This window comes from Toxotes jaculatrix, chromosome 18, assembly GCF_017976425.1.
Source record: "Toxotes jaculatrix isolate fToxJac2 chromosome 18, fToxJac2.pri, whole genome shotgun sequence".
In the NCBI taxonomy this organism is placed as follows: Eukaryota; Metazoa; Chordata; class Actinopteri; family Toxotidae; genus Toxotes; species Toxotes jaculatrix.
This window is the reverse complement of record NC_054411.1, coordinates 20,815,523-20,835,119: the sequence shown is the minus strand read 5'-3', so window position 1 is coordinate 20,835,119 and position 19,597 is coordinate 20,815,523. Positions and strand designations below refer to the sequence as shown.

General features: G+C 45.0%; 3 protein-coding genes across 4 annotated transcripts; 2 read left to right on the top strand and 1 right to left on the bottom strand.

Moving 5' to 3' along the window:
• The first annotated feature begins 504 nt into the window (after positions 1–504).
• On the top strand, positions 505–7,225 carry rogdi (rogdi atypical leucine zipper). Its single transcript, XM_041063524.1, has 11 exons — positions 505–669; positions 2,106–2,177; positions 2,740–2,822; positions 3,038–3,092; positions 3,187–3,267; positions 4,021–4,116; positions 4,203–4,301; positions 4,878–4,991; positions 5,081–5,130; positions 5,289–5,415; positions 5,754–7,225. Exons 1-11 carry the CDS (start codon positions 595–597, stop codon positions 5,793–5,795), a joined length of 894 nt encoding a protein of 297 aa, XP_040919458.1. The 5' UTR covers positions 505–594; the 3' UTR covers positions 5,796–7,225.
• Positions 7,226–7,536: 311 nt separating this feature from the next.
• smim22 (small integral membrane protein 22) lies at positions 7,537–9,982 on the bottom strand. Its single transcript, XM_041063525.1, has 4 exons — positions 9,837–9,982; positions 8,803–8,940; positions 8,489–8,559; positions 7,537–8,003 (listed from the first exon to the last, which is right to left on the bottom strand). The coding sequence occupies exons 2-4, from the start codon at positions 8,930–8,932 to the stop codon at positions 7,956–7,958; spliced, it is 249 nt and encodes an 82-aa protein (XP_040919459.1). The 5' UTR covers positions 8,933–8,940; positions 9,837–9,982; the 3' UTR covers positions 7,537–7,955.
• Positions 9,983–10,611: 629 nt separating this feature from the next.
• Positions 10,612–19,400, top strand: cog1 (component of oligomeric golgi complex 1). Of its 2 annotated transcripts, XM_041062272.1 has the most exons (16): positions 10,612–10,978; positions 11,357–11,604; positions 11,741–11,922; positions 12,060–12,236; positions 12,429–12,585; positions 12,763–12,973; positions 13,807–14,173; positions 14,671–15,125; positions 15,547–15,693; positions 15,782–15,943; positions 16,222–16,346; positions 16,986–17,094; positions 17,317–17,426; positions 17,923–18,004; positions 18,190–18,213; positions 19,170–19,285. In XM_041062272.1, the coding sequence occupies exons 1-15, from the start codon at positions 10,673–10,675 to the stop codon at positions 18,196–18,198; spliced, it is 2,847 nt and encodes a 948-aa protein (XP_040918206.1). In that variant the 5' UTR covers positions 10,612–10,672; the 3' UTR covers positions 18,199–18,213; positions 19,170–19,285. The 2 variants fall into 2 exon arrangements, with proteins under 2 accessions (XP_040918206.1, XP_040918205.1); XM_041062271.1 differs by lacking the exon at positions 18,190–18,213 and having other exon boundaries at positions 19,170–19,400.
• The last annotated feature ends 197 nt before the right edge of the window (positions 19,401–19,597 follow it).

The following is a 19,597-nucleotide window of genomic DNA, read 5'->3' as shown; positions in this document are numbered from 1 at the left end:
AGCACCGCATCCCGGTGTGACGCTAGGCGGAAGTTTTATTCCTAAATAAAACGCCTCTTAAGGACCAGTGGGCGGGTCCACTTTAATAGTGAATGTGTGACCAACCTAATGGTGCATTCAGGTGGTTCTCGTAAAACACCAAAATATACATTCCCCTCTGAATTAATAACTAAATGCTTCGGTCAGCATAAATATATTTCATTTATGGACGCTTGTTTTTCATTAGTCAGAGAGCACGCGGATGTTTTGTAGCCATATGGTAAAATGAAGACGCGAAACTGCACGTGCGGCCCAATGAAAGCTTTACATTAAAGGCTAAAGCATGAATAGCTAAAAACGATCTTTTCGCCTTATGCTTTCAGACCCTTACATTTTACACGCCAGCAGCGCATCTCGTACTCTAAAAGCTCACCTTTTCAATTTCTATTTACCGCTGACTCACTCGTTCATTTGGGCGCTCGCGTTATTTCCGACAGCACTCGAAGGCAGCACACCCTCAGCTAAGCTAGTAAGTAGTGTGAAATCTTCATCCCTGGGAGAGAGCGGTGTTGCAGAGGGTGTTTCTCGAGGGTTTGCTTCTGTCCACTGCGCAAAATGCTCAACCCGCAGAGGTCTCTGTCCGAGCTGCCCAAGATGTCCGCTGCCAGTCAAGTGGAGAGGGCTGTGTTGGTAAGCTGTTCTCTGAGGCACTGCGAGTGGGCAGGGAAGCACTGTGCTGCCTGTCTGTATGGTGGCTAGCTGGTTCACTGACAGACATGTCGGTTGATATTTAACATGTTTTGCGAATTTGTAATTGACTTTTATTTCAGAAAATGTAGCGGAACGTTACTAATTTAGCTGCTTTGCATAGCTGCTGTTAGCCGAGAGGGACAGTTGCATCCGCGCGTGACATTGCAGGTGCTGTAGCCAGGGCTCGCGGGCTGTCAGTCGGTCTGTTCTGATGTTGGCAGTGGGGCCTGTGTGTGTGTGTGTGCGCGCGCGCGCGTGTGGTATGTGGTAGCACCTCATAACAGCATAGAAACAACATATATCATGATATGTCACTGAGCTCAGTTTCAGGTAAGCCTTAAAATCAGCCATCCTCTGTATGTACTGTCATTGCTTGGCCTGTTCACATGTTGTAGCACACTGACAGCAAATCACACGCCAAAGTAATTTAAGTCAACTCCATTAAAAGAAAAGGTTCACTGTGATGGAACTTCAACACCCAGCCTTTGAAAACATATATTTTTTTACTCTGCCCTGAAGTGACCAATCAAAAGTAAACATGACTTATTTTAAACAGACTGGAAAAATATTTATTTTGATTATTTAAATCATTATTTTCTTACTTAACTGATCAGTCGGTTGGTTACTAATATGTCAGAAAATCCCGATTTCCCAAAGCTCAAAGTCAATGTCTTATGTCTGATAGACAGTCCCACAACCCAAACACTATCATAGGAGGCTATTGAAATCAGAAAATATCTGAGAATGTTTGAGAATGTTTGAGAAGCTGAAACCAGAGAATTTCAACATATTTTCTCTTAAAAAAACGATCAATCTGAAAATGATCAATTTAAAAAATCAATTATTAATCGATTAATCAATTATAAAATTAGTTGTATTTTTCTGTCGATCAGTGAATCTTTTTAGAGATCTCTGAGGTGTGTTGACTTTGACACAGTTTACTTTAGCAGCTTTTATTTTTAAATATATGTGTCAGGTTGAAGGTTGGTGTAGCTGTTGAGTTTATAACTCTGTGGTTCATTTGTGAACAGATATATTACTGTGGAATTATTTTGCAATCTGAGAGGCGTTTGGAACAAATTCAAACCTGCACACAATTTGTTCAAACCAATACTGAGATCTGGACATTAGAACCTTTTAGTTAACTTCAGGGCTGTTATAATGCATTCGGTTTAGCTAGGTGTACCTAATAAAGTGGCACCTGAGTGTGTATACCTCTAGAATAAAATGAGGTGCAAAGTACAAGTGATGGTGCAGCGCATGACTGAAAGTGCAGGGTACAGGTTACAAGCTGAGACAACATAGAGACGAGGACGTCTCTATGTTTGTCTTTAGTTATAAACTGTCCTTCAATCCTCATTTTATCTGATTGGTAGGAGGAGGAATTCAACTGGCTGCTCAAAGAAGAAGTGCATGCTGTCCTAAAGCAGCTCCAGGATGTCCTTAAGGTAAATGTGAAGAGCAGCTGTATTTACTCAGAGCTCAGTGATGTTGTTAAAATGATTATCACAGTTTTAAATTCCACCAATCTACTCAACCATCTGTTTACTCAAGACCGGAATGAAAGAAAACAATTGTAATAGCACATGTACGCAGTGATTAGAAAATCAGTAAACAAATACAGAAGGCTGCTGTTTGAAAGACAGGGGTTTTACCAAGCTGCATCATGGGAAGTGTAGTATTTGGTGGAGCTTTACCCACACAAGGGGCCACAGGTCATCACGTGCTGCATTAATTCTGACCCCTAGCTTTATGGCAGGGCATTGCTAACTATCTGGAGTGTCCCTTTTAATAAGAACACATCTCCAGTTTTGATGTATATGTATATGTGAAATAGAAAATGTATGAACAGGCACTTATGAAATAGATAAATGAAGTGATGATTAGTGCAGTGAACTTTGTCCCACTCACACATGTGAAACCCTTTATATTCATTTTTATTTATATTTACAATGTGCTCAGAGTCATTCATTTGTCATTCTAATAATTGTGCTGTGCTGTCGTCAACAGGAGGCATCTAGACGCTTCTCAATGCCGACCCCGGGCCTGGAGAGTCAGCTCAAACAGGAAAACTTCATCCTCGGCAGCTCAACGTAAAACACTTCATATCCCCAAACTGTTCATTTTTAATGTGCAGCTCTTTGTGGTGAACCGTTACTTTGCAGTTACAGTGGTTTGGTTGGCTTTAGTTTAATAAGTATAGCCTGTCTTGGCCCAGCGCTCAGTGATAGCTGGTTTGAAGGGGTTGGTCATTAACTGCTTGTTGTGCCCTCCCTCACTCTGTGTGATGTGTTGTGTTGTATTGCAGCATGGATCAAGTGAAGGGTGTGCTGACTCTGCAGGGAGAGGCACTGACTCAGGCTGTGAGTCTGACTAGTTCAAGGTTTTATATATGAAAACGAAACCCTGGTAAATGTGTCTCATGTTAATATTTTGCTTTTTTTTTTTTCTCAACAGGACATAAACCTGAAGGTCGCAAAAAGCAGCCAAGTGCTGCACTTTCAGTTCAGAGAAGACAAACAGTGGAAGCTGCAGCAGGTACAGTGTGTCAGTGTGGAATGATACCAGGAAGCTATCACTTACTTTAAAAGCTTCTTTATACATGGATCTTCTTGGGTTTTTTTTTTTTCCAGTTTCTTACTCAAGCAACAAATAGAACAGCTAAAAATAAATGAGAATAAGGCAAAACGTCAGATTCATTAACTTAAAATCCAAAACACACAAAACTGTCCCTGATGGCAGGAGCAGAAATCATCAAGGCTTTTAAATTGAAAGGTTGTTTTAACCATGCATGGGCTGATGATACATACCGGATGGGTCATGTGTTGTTTTAGTTATATTTTCTTCCATAAGACCAAGAGTCTACAGCTACGCTAGCAGCTCTGTGAGGTCGTATTTAGAACAGTGGTGCTTTGAGCTGGATGCTAAAATCAGAATGCTAACATGCTGATGTTTGGCAGGTTTACTTACTCATTGTTTTAGTTAGCGTGTTAGCATCATAGCATTTGCTAGTTGCATTTCATTTATCAGCTTGTTTATGGTCAGATAAATTTTGTTACTATTAGGGAACTAACTTAAATAAGTTGAACATTAACTTGGTGTTATCTAAATGATTTGTTGTAAAAAGTCTGCATATAAATAATGTTTATATAAATTGGTTGGCTAGTCTGCTTAGTTATTAGGCCAAAGTCAAATTTAAAAATGTTTTCAGTGGCTCAGACAAAAAAAAATCCTGCCTTACTCATCCTCTCACCTGTCCACTTCCCTCTCATGTCTCCGTCCCTCCATCAGATCCAGGACGCCAGGAACCACGTAAACCAGGCTCTGCAGCTGCTGAACAGCCGTGACGAGAGCTACCACTTCAAGACAGGGGCCGAGGTTAATAAGGTCTGTCGGTGCTCAGGGGCCACGGTGCCCGATGAGATCCCCGTCTTCAAACTTCAACTAACTTCCTGTTTCTGTTGGTGCCGCAGCTCATGGATGCAGTGATGCTCCAACTGACGCGAGCACGAAACCGCCTCACTACCCCGGCCTCCATGACACTGCCTGAGCTGGCAACCAGTGGTCTGATGGTACAGGCCAGCAGCATTTCACACACACACACACACACTGAGGAACAGAGTCTGATAGACTTTGGTTGTTGAGGAATTCTGGCAAAGACACGTTACATGGCCAAAAGTATGTGGACACATCTTGTGTACTTTTGTTTCAGGCTGGTTTTCCTGGTTTGGTCTGGACCCCCTGGTTCTAATGAAGAGAAAATCCTAATGCTCCAGTATACAGTGATATTTTAGACAGTCATCTTCAACCTTTTGTGTTTTGTAACCCCCGACTCTGTCTGTACATGCTGCACAGAGCCCTGACCTCAACCCTTCTAACCTGTTTGGGAGGAACTGGATCCAGACCTAATCACCCAACATCAGTGTTGGACCTTATGTCTGAATGGGAGCAGCCAGGTTCCAGCCAAACATGGTGAAACAGTCCTATCGCTCACATGGGTGTAATGTTTAGGTGTCCACATACTTCTGTCCATGTAGTGTGTGTCTAGAGTAAGATTTAATGGTTAAAAAAATGGTTAAACAAACTAAATCACACAGGCCTCTCACTGCTCCATATCCCTTTGTTTCTCTTTCACCTCTCACCAACAGAAAATGTTCACTCCTCCCATGCCGGGGGACGTGATGGTGAACTTTTACATCAACTTGAGCAAACTCTGTCTGACTGTCTACCAACTTCACGTGCTGCCTCCCAACACCACCAAGGTTTGAACGTGAGACTCTCTGAAAAGCTATCTGAAGCTACACACACACACAGAGTCACGTGACCCATGTTTTCTCTCTTATCTGGACAGAATTTCAAACCAGCTGGAAGCTCAGTGTTGCACAACCCGGGAGCAATGTTGTAAGTCCTGCTTCCTTCCTTTGCTTCTCTTCACTTTCTTCTTCTCTAGTCACTGAGAACAGTCCGTTAGGGATCATTCCATGTTCAGGAAGCTGATGTGTGCCTTTAAGGCCTTTCCTTTTTTTTTTTTTTTATGCTGTGAACACTTCCATCCACAGCGAGCTCAACAACAACCGTTTCGAGGTGAGCCATGTTCACAAGGTGGAGTGCGTGGTGCCTTGGCTCAATGACACTCTGGTGTTCTTCACCATCTCCCTGCAGCTGTGTCAGCAGCTCAAGGACAAGGTGGGTGGGAGAAGGAAGATTCACCACCGATTGGACAAACTTAGACACTATGTTAGGCCAATCAGCTACAGGGGATGTTTGTGCTCATGCACAGCACAAGAGAAAGAAGAAGAGATGGAGGGAAAAGGGGGGCAGAGGGGGGTGAGAGATGGGAGCACAGTAGTTTTATTTGGTTGGATGCATGATTCAAACTGTTACACTAGCTAACGTTACCTTCCCCGTTAGCTTAGCTGCAAACCCCTCTCCAGTCTAAATCTAAACAACTAACTCACAAGTTACTTTGCTTGTGTATCTTTCACTAACTGTCATTTTAATGTGACCTCCTCCTTTCATTGCAGATCTCGGTCTTCTCGAGTTTCTGGAACTACAGACCTTTCTAATCCTCCTCCAGACCTCCAGACGAACCACACAAGTGTAAGGGACATCCTGGGAAAGGGTTTTTTTTTTTTTTTTTTTTTTTTTACATATTAATCATCCAGTCATTCTGTCTGAGGTGTATCATGATTAGGCCACGGAGCCAATCAAACCCCAACAGATAACCAATATTTGCCATTCCTGGTTGTGTTAGCCTAGCTGACTGGCATTTCTCTTATATATGTGTGTATTGCATCTCACGGCACTGACTTGAACCTCCGAGAGAACGAATGTGATTGTTGCTGATTTATCGTTAGAGTTATTTGTTGTCACATAATACTTTGCTGAGTATTTATCTGGTACGTATCCCAAAGCTATAATCCAAACTGTCTTATTGTGTGGAACACTGATTTGTGTACTCAGGGCGAGAAGGTGAAACAGTTGTAAGAGCTCATACCGGGAGTTTTCTTTTCGGAACTACTTTTTAGTTCCCTCACAAACAAGTCTTTTGCATCCCCAACACGCACGATACACATGTCTTTAAAAGCCACAGACATATCAGCTTTTTACCGTGAGTGATGACAAAACGTTATCGGCCGAAGCTGGAAGCCGTTTTGGTTATTTCACACGACAGATTGGTGTATTTGTGTGTTTTTCTCTGAGCTCTTCTCACTGGTTTGAAGTGGGCGGGGCTCAGATGGAAAAGGGGTGATGCCAGAAATGTCATGAATGATATTTTTATTAAGCTAAACCAAGTTTTCAAGGGTTTTACATTGTTACATTTGTCGAATATATATGGTCGTGGTCTTTCTCTCGGTCAGCGTAGTTGAGCTACAGGTCAGCAGCCTGTTAGCTTATGTTAGCATTAAGGCTGGAAACAGGTGGCGACAGCCAGACTGTCCAGCCCACGACAGTTCCCTTAAAGTTTGGCTGATTCCATAACTTTGCTTATTTATCAGCGACAGGTCATCGGTGCCCTTGAGGTCAGTAAGTTCATCGTTTATCAATGCTGGGTGTTGCACAAATACAAACAACAACAAAATCAACCCTGTGAGGAGATTTTTTTAAAAAGTGTTACGAAAACACTTCCTGCTGTGAGCTCTGAGGGGAGGAGAACATGTCTGTGACAGTGTTTTTTTTGTTGTTGTTGTTGTTTTGTTTTTTTAGTTTCTGAAAATGAGTTTATTACTCACATTCCCTACTTATCACTACATAAATATGTCCAACTGTTAAGCTACCCGTCATGTCAGTTGATGTAGACGTCAAGTATTTTAGTCTGTCCTACGTTCGTATTTATTTTTTACGTTTGTTTTTGCACACATTGATTCCCTGTGAACCAAATCCAACCGTGAACAAACGACTTCATTCCAGTAAGTGTTAACTCTATTTTGAAAAAAGCTGCCTATCATATAAAACGTGGAAATTATTTATCTGTGCAATAAAATATTCTAAACGACGACCTGTCCGTGTTGGAATCTCCTCGTTGGTCTTCGCAGCCAGTTAACATGTCCCATGAGGTGTGAGGGCGGTGTGTGTGAAGTTTTTGTATCCATCCCCTGACCTATACTTTTCAGTAACCCTTTGTCTGAGTTGTTTGCAGTGTTCTTTTGTCCTCATGGTGTAATTGTAGCCATGGATACTGATTAACCAGTGTCTTTATACCACGATCACCTGAGACACGGTCACTGCACTCAGCTGATCTCCATTTGACTAACTGTGAGAGTACTGGCACCAACTGTCTGGACGTCTGTTGAATTAGTCACTTTAAGTCAAATGATATTGATTTTTTTTTAGATTCAAATTTTATTTCTAAGTAAAAACCTTCAAAATCAAAACATGAACATCTTTCCAGCAGACAAAGTGAGAGGAAGTCGTGTTCTACAGAGTAATCTACAGAGGCAGAAGAGCAGCAGGCGGCAGCTGAGAGTTTCCAGCTCCTGTGTGGTATCCTAGCAATAAAAACCCACACAGGAGAGACAGTCAACAAGATCACCAATGTTAAGATTTCCATCTCTGGGAAGCAAAAGGGCTGTGCAAACGACACTTCATTCTACTGTGCACGTGTGTTTACAGGCTGGGTTACAGGGGAAAAAAATAAAAAAGCTTCTGCTTTGGCACAGGAGTCAGACTGTGAGGCTCTGCTTCCAGATTCGGCGTCACAATACTTCAGCGGGTCAGCTCAGCCGTCAGGGCTCCAGAGCCATGTTCTCGATGCCGACCTTTCGTCTCCGAGGCTGGCGAGGGAAAAAAACGGAAAGGGATCATTCGACACGGTTATCAAAGGTAAATACAGTAATCTGAACCTGAATGAGCTCTGTGTGGTACCTGCGTGGTACCTAACGGAGCTATCTCCAGGACACTATGTAAAGGCCCAGAAATATTCCCAACAACATCCCCCAAAATTCCCAGGGTGCATCATGGTTTCCAGAACCACAGCTTTTCAGGTAACTTTGAAGCTAGCAGCAGAAAAACAATGGAGAAAGAGAGAGAGCTGAGTGACGGCCAGCTCTGTCACCCTGCTTTTGTGTCGCTCAGACACAGTTTTGCATCTTGTGGATTCATCACCTGATTTGAATGTAAGCTCCGTATCAGTGTGCGTGATGCGACACAGTGACAGGACAAACCTTTGGACTGATCTGGTTGTCTGCTTTATCTTAATCTAACTCACAAATGTAGACAGACACAAAGGTGCTTAAGCTAATAACGCTCACAAATTTACCTTCTCATAATCACAGCAGCAGCAGCAGCAGCAGCGGATGAGAACCAGGATCACCAGCAGCCCGACCAAACCTGACAGCACACACACACACACAGAACACACACACACAGTTCACTGATCTGTGTTCAGTGTATCACTGTGTTCCTGTCAGCGTGGAAACCTTCCTACATCTACAGTCAGACCATCACATCAAAACCAGATTCCTCAAACCTTCAGGTCTGGTTTTTAAAAGAGTTTGACTCATGTTATTGGCACCAAAGTCCAAATGTGTGTCTACGTCCACGTCTACGCCCACGTCCTTCACCTTCACTCACCAATGAAGATGAAGAAGACCGCGAAAGAAGCGATGTCCCAGTCGGACTGGAAGAGCTGCTTGGACTGCAGTCTGGAAACCACATCGTTGAACTGATCCTCAAACTCCTGCTGGATGGCCCTCTGATCCATCTCTCAGTCTGCTCTCACACATACACACACACACACAGGATGACACATTATGGTTCAACAACCTTCTGGGCGCACAAATGTTGCATAGTTTCTTTAACACATCACAGCAGCAGCAGCAGGCGGAGCAGAGACAGAGCCCAGCTGGACTGAAACTGATCGATGTACAAAATATATTATAGGGGAGTTTAGGATGATGAATATTACAGTAGTACATAAGGAAAGCATGTTAAATGTGGAATGATGGATTTATTATTTCATGCTCTGTGGGAGTGTTTTAACATGTGGTTTGACTCAGACTGATTATTATAGAGGTTGATTTAAATCAAATAAAAATGTGTTATGATTGGAATGTGGAAAAGACAACAGCTACATAGAGGAAAAACATGAATGGACCCAATATGAAATCATATAGAGAGAAATAAGAAGAGGGAATTTCATACTAAAAGCCCTGTGACTTTGATTAGTTCAGATTTCTGTGTGTACAGTTGATGTTCAGGTCTGTTATTATCGGCTGCAGACACAGGCAGATGACTAAAGGCTTTGTCTTATTATGTGATTTAGGTGAAAAAGTCCGATCCATATTTTACTTATTTAAATTAAATGAAATGATAATTTAAGCATCGCTTTTATGTTATGTTGTGTTTATTAACTGTATTTATTAACACACACTTTCTGAATCTGGCTTCTTCCCGAATAAATGCACACACACGTCCTGTTGTGTTAACCGGTAACTAGGCGGAAACACTGGACAGAACTCGTATCAACCTTCATTTACTCACAGGTTTTTAAAGATAAAGTTAAACAATATACATTTAGATTCACAAGAACTCCCAAACTGACTCCTTACAAACTAAACAGTGCGGTTCTTTTTATTTTAGCGTCAATCAGAGCAGCAGGTTCTTACCTGTGCGTCGCGTCGCTTCGTTTACTTTTTTTTTTTTTTTTTCTTCCGGGTATGAGGGCGCTGCCTGGCTCACCTGTTTACACACTGACCTGCACTGATACCACCTGCCTGCTCTCACGTTTGAAAACAAACGCTGCGATCTGATTCTCTCTACAGCAATTTCTCTTCATTAATTAGACTGATGCATCCGGGAAATGATAGAAACTTTCTGTAGTATCCGTGTGGCTGGAAAACCAAATTAAAAGCAAAATCCAATGCCACATTTTTTTTTTCTAATTTCATTGAGCCATAAGCTCATTAAACAGAAGCGACATACCACTGAGAGTCAACACATGACACTGAGTGGCACAACAATGGTATGCACGACAAGCCATTTAGAAGTGGCATGTGACAGTGGGACATGAGTGACATACCAAACTATAAGCACCATAAGCTGGGAAAACGGCAGCGGCACATCAAAAACCAACAGTGACATACCACTCAGAATCAATACATTTTTAAAATAGGTTTTACATAAATAAAATAAATAATGAAGTTATTTTTTAAGCTGTAGTTTCTAATAATTTGTTTAAATAAAATGCAATATAAGTATTAAATAAGTGTAAACACAGCCGGTGCGCTTTGGAATGATGTGATTGGTTCAGCAGTGTGGGTGGGCGGCACCCAGCCTGTCCGGAAATGCTCCCTGGCAGGCAGCTTTGGGAACCAATGAACGCATCAGACTCTGATGTCGTCACATTTTTTCTTACGTGGAGGCCGGAAGTGTGTGTCCCCCACCCGGTCTTCCGGGTTGGCGTTCCTACAGCGGCTAAAGTTGTTGTTGTGGTGGTGGTACGATGGCCGAAGATCCTGCGTTGTCTCTCCGGGTCTCGGAGATTAAGCACCCGGCGAGTCTGTTCGAGCGCTACAACACCGAGGAGATCCGGCAGATCGAGCGCAAAGTCCGAGGGGAGATCGAGCAGAAGAAGGAGGAGCTGAGGCAGATGGTCGGGGAGCGCTACAGGGATCTGATCGACGCCGCCGACACCATCGGGGAGATGAGGCAGTGCTCGGAGAGCGTCGTCCAGTCCATCCAGGATATGCACCAGTACTGTCAGAGGCTCAAACAGGGCAAAGCCAGCGTGAGCAGCTGCAGACAGGAGGTGAACGGTTCAACTAACTATACCTGTTCTAGTGTTACACCTGCGTCAGAGCCCGACGAGCTGCCATCACCAAACTTCATTTACAAATATGGCAATTCTTATGTTATGTAAATTATATTCACATATCCATCCACGTTAGATTATTTATTTACATAGAGTTCGACTCAAAGTGAGACACTGATTAGTTCGGCATGGACAGACTGCACATTTGTCAATGTATTTGACCGTAACTATCAGAAAATATCTAATGTTAACATATACACCCCTTTAAAAAAATGGAGGGCGGCAGAAATTAATTTCAATACACACACACACACAGTCTATCTTTCTTTAGCCTACTACATATAATGTGTGTGTGTGTGTGTCATCCTGTTGTAGAGCCAGAGGCACTGGCAGGAGAAGTTCTACACCATGGCCTCCCAGATTAAGCTCCTCTTGGAGATCCCAGAGCGCATCTGGAGCGCAATGGAGGCGTCCCAGTACCTCCAGGCCACCCAGCTCTACCTGCTGTGCTGCCACCTGCACAGTCTGCTGCAGCTGGAGACTGCCACAGGGGGCCACTACAGCCCCGTCCTGGCCCGCTTCCCCATTCTGGTCCGGCAGGTGGCCACCACCGGACACTTCAGGTTCTGTATTTGTTCCAACTTGTTATCTTGGGTGGTGGTTCTGTAGGAGAGTCCAGGCCACAGAGCTGGAAGAATTAGAAAGGGAAGGTCAGTTAAAGTTACAGCACAGGTTAGTAAGCAGCCTCTCTCCCTGCAGGTCCACCATTCTGCTGGACAGCAGGTCTCTGCTGCGGGGCCGGGCGGTGTCAGACCAGGCTATCGCTGAGGCCCTGGTGTCCACCATGCTGCTGGAGGACAGCTCACCACGCCAGGCCCTGGCGGACTTCCTGTTGGCCCGGAAAGCCTCTATCCATCAGCTGCTCAACCAACCACAGCACGGTATTGTACCAGTGAGCAACCCCTGACAACATGTGTGTGTTTTAAGGCACGAAGCAAGAAGGTTTTTTTACTGTGAGGCAGTAAACGCCTAATAAATCAATGATGGCCTGTCATCATAAATGTTTATATTCATCCAGGTGCAGGGATCAAGGCCCAGGTGTGCAGCCTGGTGGAGCTGCTGGTCACTACTCTGTTCCAGGCCTACGCCGTCTTCTACCTGCCCGCAGAGGGAGGCGCCAGGCCTGGGGAGGGAGCCCTGAGCTGTGGCATGCTCTTCTCTATCCTGGAGAATGTAACCTCAACCACCCCTGCAGGTAAACATCTGGCACATCCTGGAAGTCGGGATGCTTTCTAGTGATTTCTTTCCCACAAGGACCTCAGACAGGAATGGTCTCTTGAAATGATTGTTTATGGGAAAATGTGTTTTGAGCAAAGAAGAAGTGCATTGACAGTGTGTGAAGCTTCTGATTAAACGTTTCCTCCATCAACCCCACCTCTCTCCTCAGCTAAAGTCAGGAAGGTGTTGCAGGAAGAGACGAGTACAGGCGGCTGGTTCAAATACCTGCCTCCCTCCATCACTGAGTTCCAGCCCGCCCTTCGCACCCTGGCTCAGCCTATCCAGAGAGAGCAGCTCCGCGACACCCTGCAGCAGTGGATTGATACGTAAGGACGCTGCTTGTCTTTTCCACATCAGCTGTTTTCTTTTGTCGTAGATGTTTTTCAGAGTTTTTGATGTAAAGTTCATCAAAACGTGGAAATCGCATGTTTGGACACAACACGCAGAAAACAGGATGTTAACTTTATTGATTGCTGCCTCTCCAATGTCTCCTCCGTTCTCAGGTGTAAGGACGACATTTGCCGTGGCGTTGGCAGCCTTCTAGTCTATGTCAAGAGCCTGAAGGGGCTGGCAGCCATCAGAGACGCTGTGTGGGATCTCCTGTCCACCGACTCCATCAGTCAGCACTGGGGCACTGTGTGCCAGCGGCTGCTGGAGCGCCCCCTCGCGGTCTGGGATGACTTCCTCCAGCAGCTCTTCCTTCAGCGCCTGCAGGTTGGTGCTCTACTATCTTCATGGACACTAGAAAAATTAGATCGTCCATCTTGACATTTTATGTATTTGCGCCTGCCTGCTGATGAAATAAAAATTGTACAGTGGTGGAAAAACGTTTTCGGACACCCCATGCATTTGTGATATATTGCATTAACAATCACTCTTAAGTTTCCAAGTGCAATTTGTTTTTGTACAGTCACAGCCACAATACTAAACCAATCCTAAAATCAGCCATTAAAAACTTAAAATTGATTAGCTCTATAAAGATACTTAAGAAATTTTGAGTATTGTGGTACCACTGACCCACTAATGAAGATCATGGTTTGGGGATGTATGAGTGCTGCTGGCTGTCTGTTTCAATGCGGAAACTGAAGAATTTGGAAGAATTAAAAACAGTAATTGAAGAAGAATGGGAGAAGATTAGCCCTCAACAGTGTGAAAGGCTCGTGGAGAACATGCCAGCCAGGATTAAAGCGCTACTGCGTGCTAATGGCAGGAGTACTAAATATGAATTTTGTTATGTGATGGTTTATTTTTTGTTCAGTTTTGAACACATTCTTTGCTATTTGTTAACTTTGATACCGACAATGTTGAGAACTGACATGTTGACACCATCAAGAATTTAGTTTTGCTATTTTTTTTTCATTCATTTGTTTTGTTTGTGTCTGTCTGATGCAGCCACACCCTGTGAAAGACAAAAAAAAGATTTTTCTGCAAATATTTCATGATAGTATTTGAGATTGTGTAAAATTTTAAGGGTGTCCGAAAACCTTTTTCCACCACTGGAGTACATATAGTAGTACTCCAATGATTCCTTCCTCCCATTCCCCAAGGCCATCACCAAAGGTGAAACCGAAGCCATCTCGACGGGCTCTGTCCAGCTCCTCACCTCGGCTGTGAGGGATCTGGAGAGCCAGACCGCCCAAGCTTCTTCAGGTACCAACCCTGGCTCCGGCCGCGGGGCCCAGTACGAGGTAGATGTGGCCTCCTTCCTGTGGTCAGAGTCTCCGGGAGACCTTCTGAGCGATGCAGGGTGGGTCAGTGTGACCCAACGGGGGCAGCAGCAGCAGCAGAGGAGTGGCCTGGCCATGAAGACCCAGGCCCTGACACCTTGTGTTCAGAACTTCTGCTCCTCCATGGACGCAAAGCTGAAGGCCAGGCTGGATGACCTCCAGCACTACCTTCCCTCCCAGGATACAGGTAGGTGCAGTTCAGATTGACCTAACCCTAACCCTGAGGAACAACCGTGTACTGACCAAAATGGACTCCAGTCATCAGGGGAGTTTTTAACTGTTTAGTAAATGTGCTAGAAATCTGTTTCAGTGTAGTGTATTGTTTAACAGTGGTGTTTGAGGAAAGGTCAGGGTTTAGCAAAAACATTCCTGTTCACCCTCTGGCAACCATGAATATCCCCAGCAAGTTCCATTTGTTGGTTTTCAAAACATCTTGTCATGGGTGAAAATCTTTGAGATTGGAGCTAGAATAAAGGTCAGGAGGTCACCAAAATAATTAAGAATCAAGTTATGTAGCCTAACGAGTTTGGTAAACCTCTGATGGGGCCACTAGCAGTTTGACATTTTGAGTTTAGACTGAAAAATCCTGACTGTTAGTGAATGGATTGCCATTAATGTTTGTATAGTTATGTTTATGTTTTACATACTGAATAGTGATGAATCTTCATCTTCCATGCTGGGCAGGGTCCGACTCCGTCTCGGTCCAGGTCTCCTCCTCTGTACCCACTGAGGGCTCATCAGTGTCCTCGTTTAACCGCTTCATGGACTCTCCGGCAGTGGAGGAGGCCTTACGCGAAGGCTCCATGGCCTGTGTTCGCCACATCCTGTCCTCCATCCGCTCCGAACTGGCCACAGCCTCGCCCGACCCCAGCCCCGCCCGCCTCAGTTCGGTCCTGTTCATGGCCAGGCTGTGCCAGTCCATGGGTGAACTCTGCCCTAACCTGAAGCTCTGCATCCTTGGAAAACAGAGCGGGCCTGAGCTTACGGCTAAGGGGACCCCCAGGCAGGGCAAGAAGCTGGGCAAAGCCAGGGCTGCCACAGAGGTCAGCCCCGCCCAAGCCAAGTGGGCAGGTCTGAAGGAGGAGCTTCTCAGCTGCAGCATGGAGGCCTACCGCATCTGGAGCTCCGCCCTCTCCAAAGTCAGACCCTGTCAGAGATGTAGATGTTTATCTGTGAAATTTTGCTTGCAAGGCATCCAGTATTATCACCCAATCTGCAGTTCCTGTCAACTTCCTTAATCAATTACTGCTCAGTTGGTGGAGCTTTTAGCAGCTAAAGGGCCAGAAATTTTTCTTGAGAGTTGGTGGAAACCAAACCAGAGCTAAAAGGAGAATTTTACATTCAAACACACAGCTCCAAATGAAAGATAGTGGTGATTTGTGTCTGCTGGGTGTTTAAATTGACAAGTATTTACTAAGATGTCAGCCATAACAACTTTGTATGGTGATAATGTCAGTGTGTTGTTTACAGTTTGTTCCAGTACAGCCAAGTGGCTTTAAATCATATTGGGATTGTTGCAGTACCTGCGTAGTGACGCTGTGTCGTGTCGTGTTGTGACAGGTGTTGCTGGATAAGTTCAGCACAGCGCTGTATGCAGAGTCAGCCGGTGCCATCCTAACAACGGTGACAAACTGGGAGGATCTAGAGATCCAAGAAGAGGCAGAGTCCGGGAGCAGCGTCACATCCAAAATCCGTCTTCCAGTCCAGGTCAGTCAGTCGCGCAGCACGACCTCTGACACAGACAGGACACACAATGATTGAGATCTGATGTGAAACAACTCTGCGTCCTCTGCAGCCGTCTTGGTTTGTCCAGTCGCTGCTGTTCCAGCTGTGTGTGGAGGTGAACAGGGTGGGGGGTCACGCTCTGCCTCGGCCCACGCTGCAGGAGCTGCTGCAGGACTGTCTCACCAAGGCCCTGCAACACTACCACGACCTCTCACAGCAGGCCCGCAGTAAGGTAACGGGCACACACACCTCATGATGTTTGCAAAGAAATATGGTTTAGTTTTTAGAGGACATCTGCAGGTGAGGAAGAAACAGAGGAACAGTAAGAGGGAGTAAAAAGGAGAGAGAAGGGAATGGGAGGAAGAGGAAGTAGAACCATGAAGGAAAAGAAAGGGTGGCAAAGAGAAGAAAGGGAGAGATCAGACAAAGGAAATCAGAAGACTCAGAGGACAGAGGAAGCACTTCGTGAATTTCTCTGCTTTGTTTTCTTCTGTCCCCTCCATCCTGCAGGAGGGTGTGTTCCCCATGACTCAGAACAGAGCCCTGCAGTTGTTATTTGACCTTCGGTACCTCAACACCACGCTGGGCAGCAGACTGGAGGAGGGCAAGAGCTCCCGGTCCCATCAAGACCCCAGGTATCAGTCCACCACGAGCTTTGTGGTGTGTTGTCCAAGAACCAAACCTGATAAGGCTGATCCCAGCCTGCTCCGGGGGGGTATGGAAGCTCCAGGCCAAAGTGCAGTTAAGAGGTTTTCTCTCATACCCTGCAGTGCCTCTCTAACCTTTAGGCCACCAGCTGAAAAATACCAGACTATTCCTCCACTGAGGGAGTGCAGGTGTTTTGTTGTGGTTGTGTTGCCTTTTACTTAGTCTCAACTCGTTTGTGATAATTGAACTGAAAATAAGTGTGTTTTGGATTATTCACTGCAACTGGGAAAAATGGCCGCAGCTGAAAAGTTGATCCACAGCATTTCAAGGTCAGACTTCAGTATTTAGGTGCAACAGTTGCTTGGTTACATTGATGTGGCAAAGCCACCTGAGGATCAGAGCTGTCTGTGGGTGTTTCCTTTGCAAGATTTTGTCTGGAATTCCCAGGAAATACAAACTCTCAGTCCCCAGAATTTAACCCAAGAGTGTCACCTGGCTTGTTTTTTATGTGAACCGCTTGTTTTAAAAAAATGGTAGTAGTTACCTTTTAGTATCTATTTTTGGTTGTCAGATTAGTTTTCCACGTTTTGCACTGAAAGCTGCAAAGACTGTGCTTTGTTTTCCAGATTCCACGAGGCCTGTGATTGTCTCGAGAGCTTCATCGACCCCTTCGACCTGGACGTGTTCACGCCTCTGCTGAACGCCAACCTCAACCGCCTCTCCCAGAGAACCTCGGTACTTCCAGCCCCCTTAACATCAGTGACAGACATGCACACTTAAGAAAAACATGGTCTGCTTGTAGCCTGATGAACGTAGAAACATCACTAGATACGTAGAACTTTTACTTTAGGTCTGAGTCGAGTGGCTGAGCTGAGGATGACAGTATTGTGCAGTGTTGTCCAGGTGTAACAGAAAGCTTGATGTTCGTTAATAGTTTGACGTGATGTTGTGTTTCAGGTGCTGCTGGGGCTGCTGACAGGCTCGGAGAAGCAGTTTGCCGCACGGAGCGGCAGCGTGAACTCCCAGGAACCTTACAACATCCTGCCACTGGCCAACAGCCAGATCAGGTCAGAGGTCAACACTAGCTCACAGCGAATCAAAGGTGCTGTGAGTCACATGAATGACTCATTAATGACCTGAGTAAATTAGTGACATCAGTATGGCAAGCAGAAAGACACCACACCTTCCCTGAGGAGATGTAGAGCCTCTGCTGGTCCCTCCGTTATCACTGCACGACTAGAGAGGATCTTCAGGTCCTCCTGGTCCCTACCAACTCAAGATCAGACCCAGGACCTGAGTCGTAGACTTGTGGTTTTAGAGGATTTTATGATATTCGTTTACATGACATAATCTCAGCGCCTTTGGACGCAGAGACTGGCAAGCTAGCAAAGAGTGTTAGGGTTAGCAGGGATGAGGGGGGGTGCCCCCTGGTGGGGGGGATGCAGAGCTACTAGCAGCACTACTAGCTTGACATGGACAAGTTTGTCTCCCAAATAAAAATGATTCTTCATCAACTCAAAGCACAACTTCCAAAGCAAAGATGTTGTGTTCTGTCCTCTGCAGGTTCGGATTGCTGCCTCTCAGCATGTCCAATGTTCGGAAGTCCAAGTCGGCCTCCAGGAGCTCCGATGCTCCTCACCAGCTGGTGAGTATCACAGCTGGGATCAGGAAGCCTGAAGCTGGCCTGAGTCTGGCTGGGTTCTTGTGCAGGACATTTCAGTTTTTGTTGTTTCATTTACTGATGGACACAGTGTGTCTTCATGTCTCTGTTCCACTGTTTTGTTCTGTACCCGGGGTAAATGTTATCTGTCACACCCTCTGCCTTCCTAGCGTTTCTGAATGCGAGAAACCCAGGCAAGTTAACCAGTGTGGGTTTGTATTTGTGTGTGTGTGTGTGTGTGTGTGTGTGTGATGTGTGTTGGGTGTATCATTGGTAGTTTCCTTGATTGATCCTTGGTGTGTTTGCAGTGTGAGGTTGCATGGTTAATTGGTGCAGTGACTCCTGAGGTTGGACGGCTGCAGACTAAAGAATGCTGCTCTGCTCTGTTCTCGCTAATCTCCCACGCTCTGCTTGTAAAGTAGCTTAGGATCAGGCTGTTGACCGGAGAATTGCTGTGGACAGCAGCACAGCAGCAGCGTCCCTGGGGTATTCATACCTGTCTGAGTTGACCAATTCTATCTTGAGATACACGAATTCTGACCGAACTTTGTGTTCGGGTCCACAAAAAAACAAAACAAAAAAAACCAAAAGACGTCTCTGTGCAGCTCAAGTTGGAATTCGTCCGATGTTTTAGCTTCTCCATTAAAGAAACACTCCCGACCCTTTGGGAAATAGTCTTGTTTGCTGTCTGACCAACAGCCACGTGTTAACAGCCACATTGCTTTGCTTTGGAGCTGTTAGAAGCTGAGTTATATCACTTTGGCTAGCTAGCTAGGCTAGTGATTTCCCCCCTGCTTTCAGTCTTTATGCTAAGCTAGGCTAAAAATGGTCCACATCTGTACTAAACACACAGAGGTAAAAATTGATGTCAGGTTTCCTGTTAGTCTTTTGCTCCGATTGTTCTCTAGTTTTGTTGCACCCACCTGATGTTGATGATTGTATTTTCCACATTCGTACCAGAATCAATTTTATGAACCTCTGAGTGACTTTAAATGTTCAGGTTCAAGGAGACAGGTCCTCCAGGACTGTGATGCTAAGTACAATCAGAGTCAATGGACAGTGGTGTTGTATGTCGTCATTACTTAAGATTTAAGACCAGCAGTCTACTAAAACCTCAGCAGACCTGATGGGTTTCTCCTTCCTCCATCAGGCTCCCCCATCCTCCACAGCAAACAGCGAGGACAGCTTCCGGCCGGGCAGCCTGTTCAGACAACTCGCTGACCAGGACGAGGACACAGCAGCTCCTTCTTTATTCAAACTCAGCTGGCTGTCTGGGATGGCCAAATAATCCTTTAATGCTCAAGACTTTATATTTGCCTTTGCAGAACCTTTGTAAAAAAAAAAAAAAAATATGTATGATAAATCTAAATTTTCTTTTGAAGGATGCCTCCTGTTTTGATTTAATTCACTTGTCTAAAATATCTTCTTTGAGAATTTCAGACTTCTTGCAACTTAAACGTGACACAAAGATGGCGACACTCCGGGGGCGGGGCTGTCATGTGGAGATTCAAAAATTAGTTTCACTTAGTAAACTTCTACGGAGGACAGTGGTAATGTCAACCTGTCAGTCAGTCGGTC